At 42.3% G+C, this 17,759-nt stretch overlaps 2 protein-coding genes across 2 annotated transcripts; both read right to left on the bottom strand.

Annotated features, from left to right (window-relative positions):
- Positions 1-317: 317 nt before the first annotated feature.
- Positions 318-4,549, bottom strand: LOC127292559 (uncharacterized). Its single transcript, XM_051321977.2, has 6 exons — positions 4,338-4,549; positions 3,697-3,834; positions 3,486-3,623; positions 2,254-3,212; positions 2,006-2,146; positions 318-900 (listed from the first exon to the last, which is right to left on the bottom strand). Exons 1-6 carry the CDS (start codon positions 4,396-4,398, stop codon positions 580-582), a joined length of 1,758 nt encoding a protein of 585 aa, XP_051177937.1. The 5' UTR covers positions 4,399-4,549; the 3' UTR covers positions 318-579.
- A 2,649-nt stretch (positions 4,550-7,198) lies between these two features.
- LOC127292558 (uncharacterized) lies at positions 7,199-10,727 on the bottom strand. The gene is made up of 5 exons (XM_051321976.2): positions 10,387-10,727; positions 9,893-10,036; positions 8,668-9,623; positions 8,409-8,549; positions 7,199-7,844 (listed from the first exon to the last, which is right to left on the bottom strand). Exons 1-5 carry the CDS (start codon positions 10,427-10,429, stop codon positions 7,524-7,526), a joined length of 1,605 nt encoding a protein of 534 aa, XP_051177936.1. The 5' UTR covers positions 10,430-10,727; the 3' UTR covers positions 7,199-7,523.
- Between the last annotated feature and the right edge of the window lie 7,032 nt (positions 10,728-17,759).

Raw genomic sequence — 17,759 nt, 5'->3', positions numbered from 1 at the left:
GGCATGCGCGACTGTGGCCTTGGCTGGTACCGAGGTGGTCCTAGCGGTGGCAGTCTAGGCTTCTATAGCCGTGGTGGTCGGCACCCTTCTCCTACGTTGGTGTTCCTATCCTCTCGGGTGGTGGCTCAAGCCAATGGCTTTCATCTGCGCCACCCATCTCCATTCCCGCTTCGGCAATCTTCTTGCCACAGTGCTTGGCCGGGGCGAAAGCCTTGCTTGGCGGAGGCTGAAGCTGAGCACGGTGATGCATGCGGGCATCGTGCCCCGCTAGAAACACTGCGTCTACCTCATTCTTCAGATTACTCAGGCATGGATGCTGATCTACAAAAGCTTGAACCACAGAGCGCGGTCGCATTTCAGTCCAGTTCAGTTTCTCCTCACTTCGTCCATTCTGAAACAAGCAGAGCTTTCTAAGCCTACAATATGGCATGCAATCTACACTGATGATCCCTCAAAATAAATCCACCCATCACCGGCACATGACACTAGCCAGGCCAACAAAATGAAATGAAAACGAAAATCATCATCCTGCAGGCCCTTCTCCCAATCATGAGATCCTAACTCACCACTTTACTCGAATCATTCGATGATGAGCTTCACAGAGGGTGGGAGTTTAGGGCCGATGGTCTCCCTTGCAGCGTTCCGCGCGTGATCCCTCGCCGCCTCGTCACCAACATCGTCCCTGGCCCATTTACCCATTGCTTTACAAAGATGGTGATGTGGGTCGATCTTGAGAAGCAGCAAACCAGGGGCTGCACGCACCAGGCACGCCAAAAGCTCAATCAGCGGGGCTTGCGCAGCGAAACCTCCTACAAAAATTCCGCGGAGCTTCTTAAGATAGAAATCCACGGGCAAACTAACTTGGCCATTCTCCACATAATGGTGCTGTCCACTGCGTGCCTGCATGCAAGAAGATAGAGCACATGATGTCCTATTGCAACAGATTCAGATGTCGACATATTCAAAAAACAAAATCTCAATGTTCAAACTGTGACTTGACAAAAAAAAATTACAAATCATCCGTTGTAAATTGTAATCATACTGGCAGTCACTAGCATAAGCTACAAGGTCCATCAAAGTTTAGGTACTCCCTCCGGTTCAAAATAATTGCTCAAAAATGGATGCATCTTGAAACGTTTTAATGTGTAGATACATCCATTTTAGGAAAAAAAAATTGAACTGGAGGAAGTAGAAAATTTGGCACGTGAATCCTTAGTCACAAGCCTACATAAATAGCTCTCTTAAAGTTTGAGGAGTTACATGGCTTTTGATTTGACATAAATGCTAGACTAGGTTGTTGATACCATTGGTGGTCAATTATTCTACAGTTATTTGAGATGAGATGCTAAGTGGTACTCCCTCCATTCATTAATTCTTGTTGCATATTTGGATGTATCTATTCACAAAATATGTCTAGATACATCCATATTTGCAACAACAATTATGGAACGGAGGGAGTACCATAAATTTATATATTTGAGAACTTCATTTCAACGTATGAAAACGGAAAATGGGTTATTTATCTGATGCACATAAAGAAAAAAAATCCAACAACTAAGAAACTTATGTTGAAAACACAAAACGAATCACTAACGAAAAATTCTACTCCCTCCGATCCGAATTAATTGGTTCCACTTTATCTAAATACGGACATATCTAGTCAATGAATGCATCTAGGTACATTCGTACCTAGACAAAATGGAGTCACTTAATTTTGATCGGAGAGAGTAGTTTTTATGTGTTATTCCAAGCATGTCGTATGAAGTAGTTTCATCTATCGTAACCTTGTAAAGCAAGAGTATTACAAACAGAGGGCTTAAGACCATAATTCACTCAACTGTGTGGCACTCAAATTTCTCTACTCCCTCTAATTCATATTACTTTTGATGCTAATATAGATGTATCTAGACACATTTTAGATGCAGATACATCCATTTTAGCATCAAGTAATACGGCTCGGAGGAAGTACAACAAAAAATAAAATTGGAGAGCATTTAGGACGTACTTCTAGACGGAGTCTTCTAAGATAAGGAGTTGCTTCAAGGAGATAAGCTACTGCAAGAACATTATCCCAAGATGGCAGAATAAGCAAGTTGACAAACTTTAATAAAGCGAATTTCTTCGTGTATAGAATGAAACTGTGCTCCTGCAAAAAGAAAATGAAACAGTTACAGTAATTGCTTACTACAACAGTTAAAGACGGCCGATCGAGCAATTTACAGAAACATAAACATAGATTTGAACCGTCATTACCTCACATGGTGAAAGAAATGTCAAGGTGACTTTCCTGATCATTTTTATGTCATTTAAATGCTCCGAAAGAGAACAATTTTGGTTCCAGAACTTTGTTACTATTGTCCTCATATTGGGAGTACTCGCATATTTGATGCGTACCTCGTGTCCAGCATACTCAAAGAATAGTAGACTGGTGGAATTAATCTCAATACTCACCAACTTCTTGCACTGATATATATCCAAATGTAACAGTGTTTCGATGGAAATCCTTATATTAACCAAATCATGGCACCTTCCCAGTCTCAAAGAGCGGAGAACATGGCAGCAAGAGAAAATGTTTTGGATATCAGAATCAGTTACTGTGACACACGTTAGATAAAGGCTTACGAGAGAGGAAAAGCTAATGGAATGCATCGATGGTCCGAGTATGCAGTTCGTCAGGGATAGCTTCCGCAAAGAGGATGCTTGTCCATCGCCGAAACAATGCAAAGGGAAGTTATAACGACTTGCAGTCACAGAATGCATAGAACAAGGTGTTGCATTTTTACACAAGTGAAGCTTCACACATTGTGCATCTGACTTCAATGCAAACTGGACCCATTTGTCAAGGTGGGAAGCATGGGTGGAGTTCAGATCAAAATGAACCTCAAAAACATGAACACCAGTTCCGTCATGGAGCAGCAACTGGTCATTTACTCTATCAATGAATTCGTCTGATCTCAAACTTCTAGAGTCTGCAGGATGGTTGCACTCAATGGAAGTGGTGCAACCTGAACTTTCCTCAGAAAAAGTATTGTAACCAAAAACAAGAACAGTGCTCTGTTCCCCCGTCCGTCTAGAAGCAGAACTAGCAAAGGTGGCATCTTGGATCGCAAGCGCTGAGAACAAGTTATCCAAAATATCATCCGGCGATCTGTTAATTAAATATCCAGCGGGTTCTTGGCATGATTTCCTCTTCCTATTCTTGCAAAAATCTCCTGAAAGAATAATGAAGTAGATTTCTCAGTTGAAATATCAAAGCAATACACATCCTCAAAATAGCAACTCTGGGGTTCCTAAAAGAAGTATAATGTGAATTTCCCTGTACAAAGCATAAAGAGGGTATCAAGCCCAAAATATGCAAGTCTTGACCAGAGAACCATTGAAATAGTGGCAGCGCATCGATAGATCGTTTACTGTTCTTACTGAATCGTTTGATATTTAACTCCTACAAGAAAAAAGATCACTGCATCGAGTGGAATTAGCGCAACCTGAAGTTCCTTGAGAGAGGATGCTGTCAATCGTTAACGACGAGAAGATGTATTCCAGATCTTCATCGGCATGTCTGCTAGTTAAATCTCGAGTGTTTCCTTCATGTAATCTCCTCTTCTTGTCCTCGCGACATTCTCCTGGGAAAAAAAGAGTAGTGTACATTGTTCCAGTTCAGAACGGATAACTGCATCAAGTGGTAATTAGCGCAACCTGAAGCTCCTTGAGAGAGGATGTCGTCAGTCGTTAACGAAGAGAACATATTTTCCAGATCTTCATCCTGTAATCTGCTGCTTAATTCTCCATGGTGACCTTGTTGTAACCTCATCTCCTTGTCCTCGTGACAATCTCCTGGAAAAGAGTACATTGTGCATTGTTCCAGTTCAGAATGGGATATCATGCCCAACTGTTCAACGACACAATCAACATTACTTCTTTCTCTTTTCTTAAAACAAAAAATGTGTGTCATTTTGTATTAGAATAAGAGCGACAAGATGGTGGAACCCTAAGACTCACGCCCAAAAAAAAAAAAAAGCCTGAAAAGCATCGAACACAAAGGTACTCTATCTATCTAAAACAGAAGGAAGAGGAACGGACAACCAAAGATTATTTTCCAACTCCCCTGCTTTCAGTCGACATAGTACTGAAGCATTGGCAGCAGTTCAGAAGCACCCTGCCGACATCAATCTTCCTCTAGCAAAATCACCAATTCCAGACCCCAATCCCCCCAGTGGAAAGCATTAATAACATGGAAAAATCACGTTTGGGTGTCGCTTCAATCCGTCTATAACAACTAAGGTACGAGTAGCAATCGAGGGCATTAGTAATCGAGATCGAGATGGAGAGAGAGGGACCTTCTTGCCCTTCGTAATTTGGCGGCGGCGGCGGCAGCGGTGGCGGTAAGGCGGTGCTCATGCCGCCGCCAGCGAGGTTAGCCGCGTAGCGAAGGGGAGAAGGGCCGGAGATTATACAGTACACACGCAGGGGAAACGGAAAGGCGGCGGCACATGAACACTGCGGTGGGAGGAGGAGTTTTAGGACTAGGATTCTGACGGGCGAGGCCTTGTGGAAAAATTCTCTTTTGAAACACACATGGTGTGGTCGACGGAGTGAGATCAGGTGACATGCACCTTTTGCATGTCACCGTGTGACATGCAGCCTAAAACCAAATTTAAACTTTGCGAAAAAATCTGAAAAAAACCATGCATATTCACAGTACATATTAAGACAATCTCTAAAAATTTCAGATCAAAATTCGAAACATACATCGAGAAACAAAAAAGAGAAACTCACATGTGAATAGTGTACAGAGAAACTCATATTTGAATTCGGGAACTATTCATGGCAGATTTCTCTTTTTTGTTTCTCGATGTATGTTTCGAATTTTGATCTGAAAATTTTAGGGGTTGTCTTGATATATGTTGTGAACATGCATGATTTTTTTCAAATTTTTTCGCAAAGTTTAAATTTGGTTTTAGACCGCATGTCACACGGTGACATGCAAAAGGTGCATGTCACCTGATCTCACTCCGTGGTCGACACGGATTCGGTGAAAAAATTCACAAAAATATTATTTAAAATTTTCGAAAAAAAATTCATTTACACATTATCTTGATACTTTACTCGTGCCAATTCTCAAGTGAAAATACAACTATACCTGACCTACAAGAAAAAAAAATTGTATTTTTTTGGACACCGCAGATCTAATCATTATAGTGTTATTTGCATATTTTGGTATGTTTATATAGGTCACATACAATCGTATTTTTTCTTCAGAATTGGCACGAGTAATATCAACATAATATATACATGTAAAAAAATTAATTCTTTTGAAGCTCTTAAATAGCATTTTAAAAGTTTTGAATAAACCGGTGCGCCTACACCCATGTTCCACTGGTTATTTCCGATGGTGTGTCACTCTTTTTTTCCTGGTGTGGCAGGAGGTAAATAAGTGACTCAACTTATCCCAATATAGATTTATCTATCTATTCACTGAAATATTTATATTTACATCCATGTATCTAGATAAAAGCCAAGTAACTTATTTTTAATCGAAGCGAATAAAGGTAAAAAAGCAAAGAACTCTACTTATAAAGCACCAAAGCTTTGAAGTCTAAAGAACACACTTAAGAGCATCTCTACTCGTCCCTCCCATATAGGCTCTCTGGCGGTGCCCATTTTTTGCCCATATGAGGGGCTCTAATGCTAAACAAAAAATGGAGCTGGTCGGCCTCCAGCCGTGACCTCCATACAAAGGATGCACATTTTAAAATAAAATTATTTTATTCTATTATATAAATAAAAGACTAGTTATACTCATATCTAGGCCTATAGTACATATACTCGTAGTCGCCGTCGTCGGAGGAGCCGCCGTCGTCGCTCGCCGGGCGCTGCTCGAACCTACGAGGTGGCGGTGGTGGGATCCGCAGAGCCTGTGATGACGCACGCGACGGAGACAGATGGCGACTACAACCTAGGCCATCGCCGCCACTACGTGCACGGTAGGCCTGCTCCTCCTTCACCCACCAGGACTGGCCAAACTCCACCAGCGACGGTAGTGGCGGCTTCAGGGAGGCACGGATGGCCACACGTTGGCCTAGAAAAATCCTATGGATCATCCGGGCATCTAAAGTCGTCGGTGACCATGTCGTACTCTGGCGGCGCCTTCCACTCCGGTCCCTCCTCCGGCTGCGAGGGGGGATATGGCGTCCGGGTAACGAACCCGCCGCGGTCGCTGCCGCCCTTGTTCGGAGGCTGGAAGTGAGGGTACGCAGGCGGGGGTAGTCGCCCGCCAAGATCCAAGATGTGGTTCATCACACCCTCGAGGGTCCGGCTGGCCTACCCATAGCCGTCGGTCGGCCTCGTTGTTTGCGCGGGAGGTGGCCCATCCCCTGGTACCTGGCGAGCTCCATGAACCGACGATTGGCGAAGAAAGTGTCCCAAGTTGCGGCGTTGTCGGGAACCCAGCAGGGATCCATGCACTGCTCGGGTGATGGCCGCACGCCGAGCTGCACCATGGGGGCCGGGGGAAAACGGTACACTTCCGGCACTCAGGTGCTAACCCGGGGGGCGGGGGGGGGGGGCATATGAACCCCGGCAGGCAGGGGTAGTTGGAGGCACTCAGCGCCTCCACCTCCGCGTGCGTGAGGGCAAGATCACCGGACACCATGGGTGAGATGTGTGGGAAAAATCTGTAAAACTAGGGTGAGATGTGGCCCTTCCACCACTTCCCCTCTTCATATAGAGACGACAATGGCGGAAAGCGGTGGAAAGGCGGGAAGATGTATGCGGAAACCGGTGGAACTGGCGGGGAGACGTAGGCAGAAAGATGTAGGCACATCTCGCAGCCAAGGCTGGCTCGCGGCGATTTTCCAGCCGTCCGGCGCCCCACTAGCCTCGCTTTCTACTGAGTTCGGTCTGGGACACCGGATGCAAAGTTGGGTCACGCCAGATGAAAAATGTTATATGCACAATTACAGAGCGAGTATTCAGGTGTTTCAAATAACTAAGCAAGCTTCTATACTTTGTCAAATGCCAATAAATAAGATAGAATATCTCATAAAGAGGTGAAAGTACTGTATGATCTTTTCTCTCTCTCTCTCCCTCTCTTCTAACTAGCCAATTATTCAAAGCTACATCGCTAAGATATCACCACTGGACGTGCCTGCTAGAAACACTGCCAATCTCACGGCATGGCTGCTTATGTGAAAAAGCATGAACCAGGGCGTAGGTCGCAACATTGCCAAACTCGCATTGCACAGTTAAATTCACTGTCTGTCGTCCACATAATGTAGGCAGACGAAGACCTGTTAGTATGAGACTGTGTCAATCCCATGTTTCTCCGCAATTCGTCAATCCTGAAGAAAACAAAGCTTTCTAAGCCTACTACGGCATCTGGCCTAGCAAGATAATCCCTCGAAATAAATCCAGCCATTGCCAGCAGATGGCACTAGCCAGGCCAACAGAATGAAATGACAATGAATAATCATCATCATGAACCTCCCCCAATTATAAGATCATAAGACACCACTCGGCTCGAATCATTTGATAACGAGCTTCGCAGACGGTGGAACTTTAAGGGCGATGGTCGCCATTGCAGCATTCCGTGCATGATCCCTCGCTGCCTTGTCGCCAACATCCTCTCTGACCCATTTACCCATTCCTTTACAAATATGGTGATGTGTGTCGATCTGGACATACTTCAAGCGAGTGGCCACGCGCATCAGGAATGCCAAGAGCCCGATCAGCGGGGCTTGGGCAGTGAAACCACCTACAATAACGGTACGGAGCTTGTCCAGAGAGATACCCTCGGGCCAACTAACCCCGAAATTGTCCAGATGATGGTGTTGTTTGCTGCATGCCTGCATACAAGGAAGATCCAACTCTAGTGAGTTCATGATGTCCTGATGCAACAAATCAAAACATCGAAATATTTCAAACGCTTTTTACTGTCACACTGCATACAACTTAACAAAAACAGTATATACATCCTCTGAAATAATTATACTGGCTAGCCATTACTCATTAGGATAAACTAAAAAGTCCATAAACAAGTGAATGATTTGATCTGTACATAGAATTTCCCTTATCAGTTGAGATCATAAGTGATATCATGTAATTTGTATTTAATAGCTTCATTTCAGGACTAGAAAAAGAAGAACGGGTTATTTACAGTCCAATAGGGATCTGTAAGAAAGAAAACTGTCCCACAGAAATTTATGTTAACAAAGAAAAAGAATTACTAATGATAATTTGCTAGTATTTGATGTGTTGTCACAAACACATCCAATGAAGCAATTTCATCTATCATAATCTTGTACTGCACTAGTAAGGAGTAGGAAGAAACTTCATTCTTTTATCTGTTATATGAAAAACATTTGCATTCCAATTTAAGATAAAAATAATGAACAGAATTTAGGGCATACTTCTAGACGGAGTCTTTTAAGATAAGGAGTTGCTTTAAGTAGATAAGTTAATGCAAGAGCATTATTCCAGGATGGCAAAATAAACAAGTTGACGAACTGTAAAACACTGAATTTCTTCAAGTACAGTATACATCTCGGCTCCTGCAGAAGAGCAAAAGAATATGTTACAGCTAACCGGGTGATGATTAGAGACAGCTAACTGAGTGATGATTAGAGAACAATTGGAACAAAAACATAGATCTGAATTATGTTAATGTACCTTAGATGGTGAAAGAAATGTCAAGGTGACTTTCTTGATCAGTTTCATGGCATTTAAATCCTTCGGGAGAGAACAATTTATGTCCCCAAACTTAGTTACTATTTGCCTCATATTGGGAGTACTCGCATAATTGATGGATACCTCATGTCCATCATACTCAAAAAAGGCTAGGCTGGTGGCATGCATTTCAATACTCACCAACTTCTTGCAACGAAATATATCCAAATATAGCAGTATTTCATGGGAAATCCTTAAATTAACCAAATCATTGCAGTTTCCCAACCTCAAAAGACGGAGAATGGTGCAGCAAGAGCAAATGTTCTGGATATCAGAATCAGCTACCGTGACATGCTTTAGAAAAAGGCGAACAAGAGAGGAAAATCCATTGCAATGCAGCGGTGGCCTGAATATGCAATTTACCAGGCGTAGCTTCCGTATTGAGGATCGTTGTTCACCATCAAAACAATGCAAGGGAAAGTTATAACGACTTGAAATCACTATATCTTCTGAACAAGATATACCTTTTTTACGCAAGTTAAGTATCACAGATTGTGCACCTGACTCTGACGCAAACTGGACCCATTTGTCAAGGTGGGCAGCATGAGTAGAGTTCAGGTCAAAACGAACCTCAAACACTTCAACACCTGTTCCCTCATGGCAAAGCAACAGGTTGTTTACTCTTTCAATGAATTCCTCTGATGACAGACTCCTAGGGTCTGGAGCACTGCAATCAGTGGAAGTGGTGCAATCTGTGTTGTCTTCAGAAAGAATATTGTCATCAAGTACAAGAACAGAGGCATGTTTCCCTGATCTTATGGAAGCAGAACTAGCCAGTGCAGAATCTTTGATCAGGAGCGACGAGAACATGTTTTCCAAAAGATCATCCGATGCTCTGTTAACTAAATCTCCAGCGTTATCTTGGTTTGATTTCCTCTTCCTATCCTTGCGACAATCACCTGAAGACGATCTATAATTTAATTTCTCATTCGAAACATCAAAGAGTACACTGCCTAATTAGAGCTAGACACCTAAAGGCGGTATATTGCAGAATTCGCGTAAAGCATCAAGAGAGTATCGAGCCTTATTTTACACAATTTGACCAGGCAACCATTGAGAGAAAAGTTAAAAGATAGCGCACCAACAAATCGTTTACCTCTTAAAATGAATAGATGCGACATTGAACTCCTAAAAAAGGATCACTGGGGCAAGTGGTAAGTATTTTAACCTGATTTTCCTTCATCAAAGATGTCATCGACTGTTAATGATGCGAGCATCTCTTCCAGATCTTCATCCAGTAATAATAACCTGCTACTTAATTCTCCAGTGTGTCCTTTGGGTAATCTCCTCTTCTTATCATCGCGATAATCTCCTGGAAAAGAGAGTAATGCACATTGTTTCAGTCCAGAACCATCAAGAGATTATATGAGGCTAGTAACAGTTGGACAGCCAACTACCCCCACTATTGTTCGAAAAAACTGAAGCTTTCTATGTATACACTGTTAGTGAAATAGAAATCCATAAACACGTCCGCCGCCGGCATCAAATCCCCCCCAAGAAAAATCACCCATTGCAGGCTCGAATCGGACAGCCCCAACATGGAACAGTCGGGTTTGGGTAGCTATGTATTCAAGTCCCTCCCTGAGGTAAGTTAGTAATTTATGTGTAAAAAAAGGTACAGTGCCGATCTGGGGCAGTATAGGAGGGAGGGAGAGGAGAGACCTTCTTGGTAGTTCGGCGGCGGCCACGGCGATGTGCGGCTCATGCCGCCGGCGAGGTCGACTCGCCAGGGAGCCGCAGTCCTGGGAGAGTGGCAGATGGGAAGGGAAGAAGGGTTGGAGATTACAGTCGCAGAAACCCGACTCAGGGAAGCCAAACGGAAATAACCCGGCACACCGGAGACGGAGAGGGCGGAGCCGCGGAGATTGCCCAAGAAGGGGTGAAATTTTTCTGTCGCTCCCTGTCGGCCAAACGGAAATAACCCCGGAAGGGAGATTTGATTGCATATATGGAGATTGTTTCCTCGTGGAATCGGATACGATTTTGTTTGCAATTCGGAAGTGTTGGGTATGCTCCCGGATTTGTTTTCTCAAGTCTTTTTTCACTACAAAACAGATAATCTAACGGATAGCGTATTTACAAATTGACGAATTTAGATATATTTATTTAGGGCAGTTAAAAACATATTATATCCGACGTAGTATGTAAAAGTTAATGTCATTTTATTTTTTTTCTAAACTGTTTTTGGAAAAAAAAAGTCAAAATTCAAATTTGTTAATTTTCTCTAATATTAGGTTGCATAACACCCTCAAAAGATTTTTTTTTATTTTTTTTTATCATTTTCTTTTATATTTTATAAAGCTAAAAAGACGATCCACAGGGGTGCTTGGGGAGAAAAAAAACTAGAAAGTCTTTTACACCAGTTCGTGCCACTAAATCGGTGCTAAAGGTTCTACACGAAACGGTGCAAAAACCCTGGGTGTTCCCTGCGAAGTTCTGGCCGCTCGAACCGGTACTAATGCATACTTTAATCTAAGTTCGTAGCCCAACCTATGCTAAAGCTCCGAGCAACTCCAAACATAAGTTCAGTTTTCTACTAGTGTATTTTACAAAGCTAACAAAGACGATCCATTAGAGGGTGTGGAGCCAAAAAAAAAACCAAGAAAACCTATAGTTCAGGTTGGTGTTAGAAATCGGGACTAAATGGACCCTTTAGTCCCAGTTTGTAACATCAACCGGAACTAAAGGTTTTCGCACCACAGGTAGCCCATTGTAACTCTTTTAATTCAAGTTGGTGTCTCCAAAAAGATTTTGTTTCAACCGGGACTAAAACCGTTTGGGTGTCGTAGTCGTTCGAACAACCAAGACCGTTCGAACCGAGACTAATGCTCACATTAGTCCCGGATCCAAACACGACCGGAACTGGTACTCCGAGCAGCTCCAAACGAAAGGCTCATTTTCTATTAGTTTTAATATATATTTTCTTTATCGAAGAGGCGTAGTAGCATTTGGCATTTGTGATACGGAGTTTTCGACCGGTTGGAGAAGTGCTAGAGTTCCAGAACCATAACAATATATAGTAAGAGTATCTCCAGCCGCGTCCTCTAAAGCGGCCCCTAAATGGCGTCGGATTTATTGTTTGGGGGACGTGTTTCCTTCGTACCGTGTTTGGGGGACGTCGCTCCCCAGCCGCGTTCCCCAAACGCGCCCCAAAACTTTAAAATATTGTATTTTTATTTCAATAGATAAAAGAAATGTGTAGGTAACGCTGTACTAATATTCAAAGCGGTGCACCATAAACAAATTACATATAAAAACTTCGAAAAAACATAGACAAATTACATATAACAATTTAAACTACTTCTTCTTTGATGGCTCCGTCTCGTCATCCTCACGGTGGCGCTTCCTGCTCGTCACATCTTCTGAAGAGGCGGTGTCATTCGACGCGTCAGAGGAACTTGTGTCCTCCTCGTCGTCGACGGTGCTCGCTGGTTGCGCCTTTGCCTTCGCTTTCGTCTCCACCTACGCCTTCGCCGGGCTGTCGCCGCCTCCTCGACTCTTCCTCCTCATCCACGGCCTACCATTCCTCCTCGTTGTCCGGAGATGGGGAATCATCGCTGCTAGGCGTCGCAACTTTGTCCCACCAATGGAGCCATCTCGGTGGCTTACCCTCATTGTCGGTGTTTGGTGGCGGCTGAGAGAGGTCGCTCATTGTGAGAGAGGAGAGCTTTTGATGAATGGCGATGGCCGGTTGTAGATCGGAAAGCGCATACAAAGGGTCTTATTGAGCGCGGATGAATGGCGGCTGTTGACGCGTAAAGCACACGCCGTTGGGAACCCCAAGTGGAAGGTGTGATGCGTACAACAGCAAGTTTCCCTCAGTAAGAAACCAATGTTTATCGAACCAATAGGAGTCAAGGAGCACGTGAAGGTTGTTGGTGACGGAGTGTAGTGCGGCGCAACACCAGGGATTCCGGCGCCAACGTGGAACCTGCACAACACAATCAAAATACTTTGCCCCAACTTAACAGTGAGGTTGTCAATCTCACTGGCTTGCTGTAACAAAGGATTAAATGTATGGTGTGGAAAATGATGTTTGTATGCGAAGAACAGTAAAGAACAATGTTTGTAGTAGATTGTATTTCGATGTAAAAGAATGGACCGGGATCCACAGTTCACTAGTGGTGTCTCTCCAATAAGAAATAGCATGTTGGGTGAACAAATTACAGTTGGGCAAAATTGACAAATAAAGAGGGCATAACAATGCACATACATATCATGATGAGTAGTGTGAGATTCAATCGGGCATTACGACAAAGTACATAGACCGCTATCCAGCATGCATTTATGCCTAAAAAGTCCACCTTCGGGTTAGCATTCGCACCCCTTCCAGTATTAAGTTGCAAACAACAGACAATTGCATTAAGTATGGTGCGTAATGTAATCAACACAAATATCCTTAGACAAAGCATTGATGTTTTATCCCTAGTGGCAACAGCACATCCACAACCTTAGAACTTTCTCACATCGTCCAGATTCAATGGAGGCATGAACCCACTATCGAGCATAAATACTCCCTCTTGGAGTTACAAGTATCAACTTGGCCAGAGCCTCTACTAGCAACAGAGAGCATGCAAGATCATAAACAACACATATATGATAGATTGATAATCAACTTGACATAGTATTCTATATTCATCGGATCCCAACAAACACAACATGTAGCATTACAAATAGATGATCTTGATCATGATAGGCAGCTCACAAGATCTAACATGATAGCAAAATGAGGAGAAGACAACCATCTAGCTACTGCTATGGACCCATAGTCCAGGGGTGAACTACTCACAGATCAATCCGGAGGCGATCATGGTGATGAAGAGTCCTCCGGGACATGATTCCCCTCTCCGGCAGGGTGCCGGAGGCGATCTCCTGAATCCCCCGAGATGGGATTGGCGGCGGCGGCGTCTCTGGAAGGTTTTCCGTATCGTGGCTCTCGGTACAGGGGTTTTCGCGATGAAGGCTATAAGTAGGCGGAAGGGCAGGGTTGGAGGGCTGACGAGGGGCCCACACCATAGGGCGGCGCGGGCCCCCCTTAGGCCGCGTGGCCCTATGGTGGCGGCGCCTCGTCGCCCCACTTCGTATCCCCTTCGGTCTTCTGGAAGCTTCGTGGAAAAATAAGACCCTGGGCGTTGATTTCGTCCAATTCCGAGAATATTTCCTTTGTAGGATTTCTAAAACCAAAAACAGCAGAAAACAGCAACTGGCTCTTCGGCATCTCGTCAATAGGTTAGTGCCGGAAAATGCATAATAATGACATAAAGTGTATATAAAACATGTGAGTATCATCATAAATGTAGCATGGAACATAAGAAATTATAGATACGTTTGAGACGTATCAAGCATCCCCAAGCTTAGTTCCTACTCGTCCTTGAGTAGGTAAACGATAACAAGGATAATTTCTGAAGTGACATGCTATCATAATCTTGTTCAATACTATTGTAAAGCATATGAAGATGAATGCAGTGATTCGAAGCAATGGTAAAGATAATGAATAAACAACTGAATCATATAGCAAATACTTTTCATGAATAGTACTTTCAAGACAAGCATCAATAAGACTTGCATAGGAGTTAACTCATAAAGCAATAGATTCTTAGTAGAAAGTTTTGAAGCAACACAAAGGAAGATATAAGTTTCAGTAGTTGCTTTCAACTTCAACATGTTTATCTCATGGATAATTGTCAACACAAAGTAATAGGATGAATGCAAATAAGCAAGTATGTAGGAATCAATGCACACAGTTGACACAAGTGTTTTCTTCTAAGATAGAAAGAAGTAGGTAAACTGACTCAACATAAAGTAAAAGAATGGCCCTTCGCAGAGGGAAGCATGGATAAAATCATGTGCTAGAGCTTTTCAAGTTTCGAAATCATATCGAGAGCATAAAAGTAAAGTTTTGAGAGGTGTTTGTTGTTGTCAACGAATGGTAGTGGGCACTCTAACCCCCTCATCAAACAGACTTTCAAAGAGCGGCTCCCATGAAAGACGTCATCTCTACTAGCAAGGTAGATCATCCCTCTTCTCTTTTGTTTACACATGTACTTTAGTTTAGTTTTTTTATTTATGGATGACACTCCTCCCAACCTTTTCTTTCTCAAGCCATGGCTAACCGAATCCTCGGGTGCCTTCCAACAATCTCATACCATGGAAAAGTGTCTATTTGCAAAATAAAGTTGCTTACTGATGAATCAGAGCAAAACATGTGAAGAGAATTACTAATGAAAGTTAATTAATTGGGGGCTGGGAACCCCGCTGCCAGCTCTTTTTGCAAAATTATTGGATAAGCGGATGAAGCCACTAGTCCATTGGTGAAAGTCTGCCCAACAAGATTGAAAGATAAAACACCACATACTTCCTCATGAGCTATAAAACATTGACACAAATAAGAGATAATAACTTTTGAATTGTTTAAAGGTAGCACATGAAGTATTTACTTGGAATGGCAGAAAAATACCATGTAGTAGGTAGGTATGGTGGACACAAATGGCATAGTTTTTGGCTCAAGGATTTGGATGCACGAGAAGTATTCCCTCTCAATACAAGGCTTTAGCTAGCAAGGTTGTTTGAAGCAAACACAAGTATGAACCGGTACAGCAAAACTTACATAAGAACATATTGCAAGCATTATAAGACTCTACAATGTCTTCCTTGCTGTTCAAACCCTCACCAGAAAATATCTAGACTTTAGAGAGACCAATCATGCAAACCAAATGTCAACAAGCTCTACAACATTTCTTCATTAATAGGTGCAAAGTACATGATGCGAGAGCTTAAACATGATCTATTTGAGCACAACAATTGCCAAGTATCAAATTATTCAAGACATTATACCAATTACCACATGCATTATTTTCTGTTTCCAACCATATGACAATGAACGAAGCAGTTTCAACCTTCGCCATGAACATTAAGAGTAAAGCTAAGAACACATGTGTTCATATGCAACAGCGGAGCGTGTCTCTCTCCCAAACAAAGAATGCTAGGATCCGATTTTATTCAAACAAAAACAAAAATAAAAACATAAAGACGCTCCAAGTAAAGCACATAAGATGTGACGAAATAAAAATATAGTTTCACTAGAGGTGACCTGATAAGTTGTCGATGAAGAAGGGGATGCCTTGGGCATCCCCAAGCTTAGATGCTTGAGTATTCTTGAAATATGCAGGGATGAACCACGGGGGCATCTCCAAGCTTAGAGTTTTCACTCTTCTTGATCCTATTGTATCATCCTCCTCTCTTGATCCTTGAAAACTTCCTCCACACCAAACTCAAAACAAACTCATTAGGGGGTTAGTGCATAATCAAAAATTCACATATTCAGAGGTGACATAATCATTCTTAGCACTTCTGGACATTGCACAAAGCTACTGAAAGTTAATGGAACAAAGAAATCCATCAAACATAGCAAAACAGGCAATGCGAAATAAAAGGCAGAATCTGTTAAAACAGAACAGTCCGTAAAGACGAATAGTTCTGGGGCACTTAACTTGCTCAGATGAAAATGCTCAAATTGAACGAAAGTTGCGTACATATCTGAGGATCACGCACGTAAATTGGCAGATTTTGCTGAGTTACCTACAGAGAATCCTACTCAAATTCGTGACAGCAAGAAATCTGTTTCTGCGCAGTAATCCAAATCTAGTATCATCTTTACTATCAAAGACTTTACTTGGCACAACAATGCAATAAAATAAAGATAAGGAGAGGTTGATACAGTAGTAACAACTTCCAAGACTCAAATATAAAACAAAAGTGTAGAAGTAAAATAATGGGTTGTCTCCCATAAGCGCTTTTCTTTAACGCCTTTCAGTTAGGCGCAGAAAGTGTGAATCAAGTATTATCAAGAGATGAAGCATCAACATCATATTTTTCACAACTTGTCACAATAGGTATCTTAGATGTTCCATTGTCTATAGTGGTACTAAGGGCTTTGTCAATTTTAGGCCTATAATAGTTTTTTGGCTTAGGCACCTTAGAGACATACATGAACTTTTGCTCCTTATCCACATAAGCTTTCTCCTTAAACTTAAGAGAAGAAAAAGTTGAACCCAAAGTTCCCTTTGCTCCTTCAAGTTCACTAATCTTATGGGTTTGATTATCATGAGTAGCACAAGTTTCTAAGATGGCAATTCTCTCATTAATTCCACCTAGAGATTTATCAAGTTTATCAGTGTTATTAAGTAATATTCCCAATTTAGTCTTAATACTTGGAAGATTTTGCTCTATGGTCTCCAACTTTTTCATGACATCTTCAAGAGAGATTTCAATTTTAATTTCATTAACAGGTGGTATTCCAAAGAGACTCTCAATAATGCAACTAGCTTCTAAAGCAGGAGTGCCTAGGAAATTACCTCCCGCAAGAGTATCAAGAACATACCTATTCCAGCTAGAGATACCAACATAAAAATTCCTAAGTAGGATAATATTGGAGTGTTTCTTAGTGCACCTATTATGAGCATCACTAATCCTATACCAACCATCTTTTTAACATTCTACCCCTTGTTGCTTAAACGAACGAACTTCAACTTCAGGATTACTCATTTTAGCAATAGTAAATAAAGCAAACTAAATAAAGTAAATGCAAGTAACTAATTTTTTGTGTTTTTAATATAGAGAACGCAAACAAGACAGTAACTAAAGTAAATGCAAGTAACTAATTTTTTTTGTATTTTGATATAAGAAAGCAAACAAAGCAGTAAATAAAATAAAGTAAAGCAAGACAAAAACAAAGTAAAGAGATTGGAAGTGGGAGACTCCCCTTTCAGCGTGTCTTGATCTCCCCGGCAACGGTGCCAGAAATTTAGCTTGTTGACGCGTAAAGCACACGCCCGTTGGGAACCCCAAGTGGAAGGTGTGATGCGTACAGCAGCAAGTTTCCCTCAGTAAGAAACCAAGGTTTATCGAACCAGTAGGAGTCAAGGAGCACGTGAAGGTTGTTGGTGACGGAGTGTAGTGCGGCGCAACACCAGGGATTCCGGCGCCAACGTGGAACCTACACAACACAATCAAAATACTTTTCCCCAACTTAACAG

This window comes from Lolium perenne, chromosome 4, assembly GCF_019359855.2.
Source record: "Lolium perenne isolate Kyuss_39 chromosome 4, Kyuss_2.0, whole genome shotgun sequence".
Taxonomy (NCBI): Eukaryota; Viridiplantae; Streptophyta; class Magnoliopsida; order Poales; family Poaceae; genus Lolium; species Lolium perenne.
This window is presented reverse-complemented; position numbering and strand designations above follow the sequence as displayed.

Coding starts and splice junctions, on each gene's coding strand:
- LOC127292559 (XM_051321977.2), bottom strand. CDS start 4,398: ATGAGCACCGCCTTACCGCCACCGCTGCCGCCGCCGCCGCCAAATTAC. Junction 3,835..4,337: donor AAATTACGAAGGGCAAGAAG/GTCCCTCTCTCT, acceptor ACTCTTTTCCAG/GAGATTGTCACGAGGACAAG. Junction 3,624..3,696: donor CCTCTCTCAAGGAGCTTCAG/GTTGCGCTAATT, acceptor TTTTTTTCCCAG/GAGAATGTCGCGAGGACAAG.
- LOC127292558 (XM_051321976.2), bottom strand. CDS start 10,429: ATGAGCCGCACATCGCCGTGGCCGCCGCCGAACTACCAAGAAG. Junction 9,624..9,892: donor CTTTGATGAAGGAAAATCAG/GTTAAAATACTT, acceptor GATCGTCTTCAG/GTGATTGTCGCAAGGATAGG. Junction 8,550..8,667: donor CATTTCTTTCACCATCTAAG/GTACATTAACAT, acceptor GCTCTTCTGCAG/GAGCCGAGATGTATACTGTA.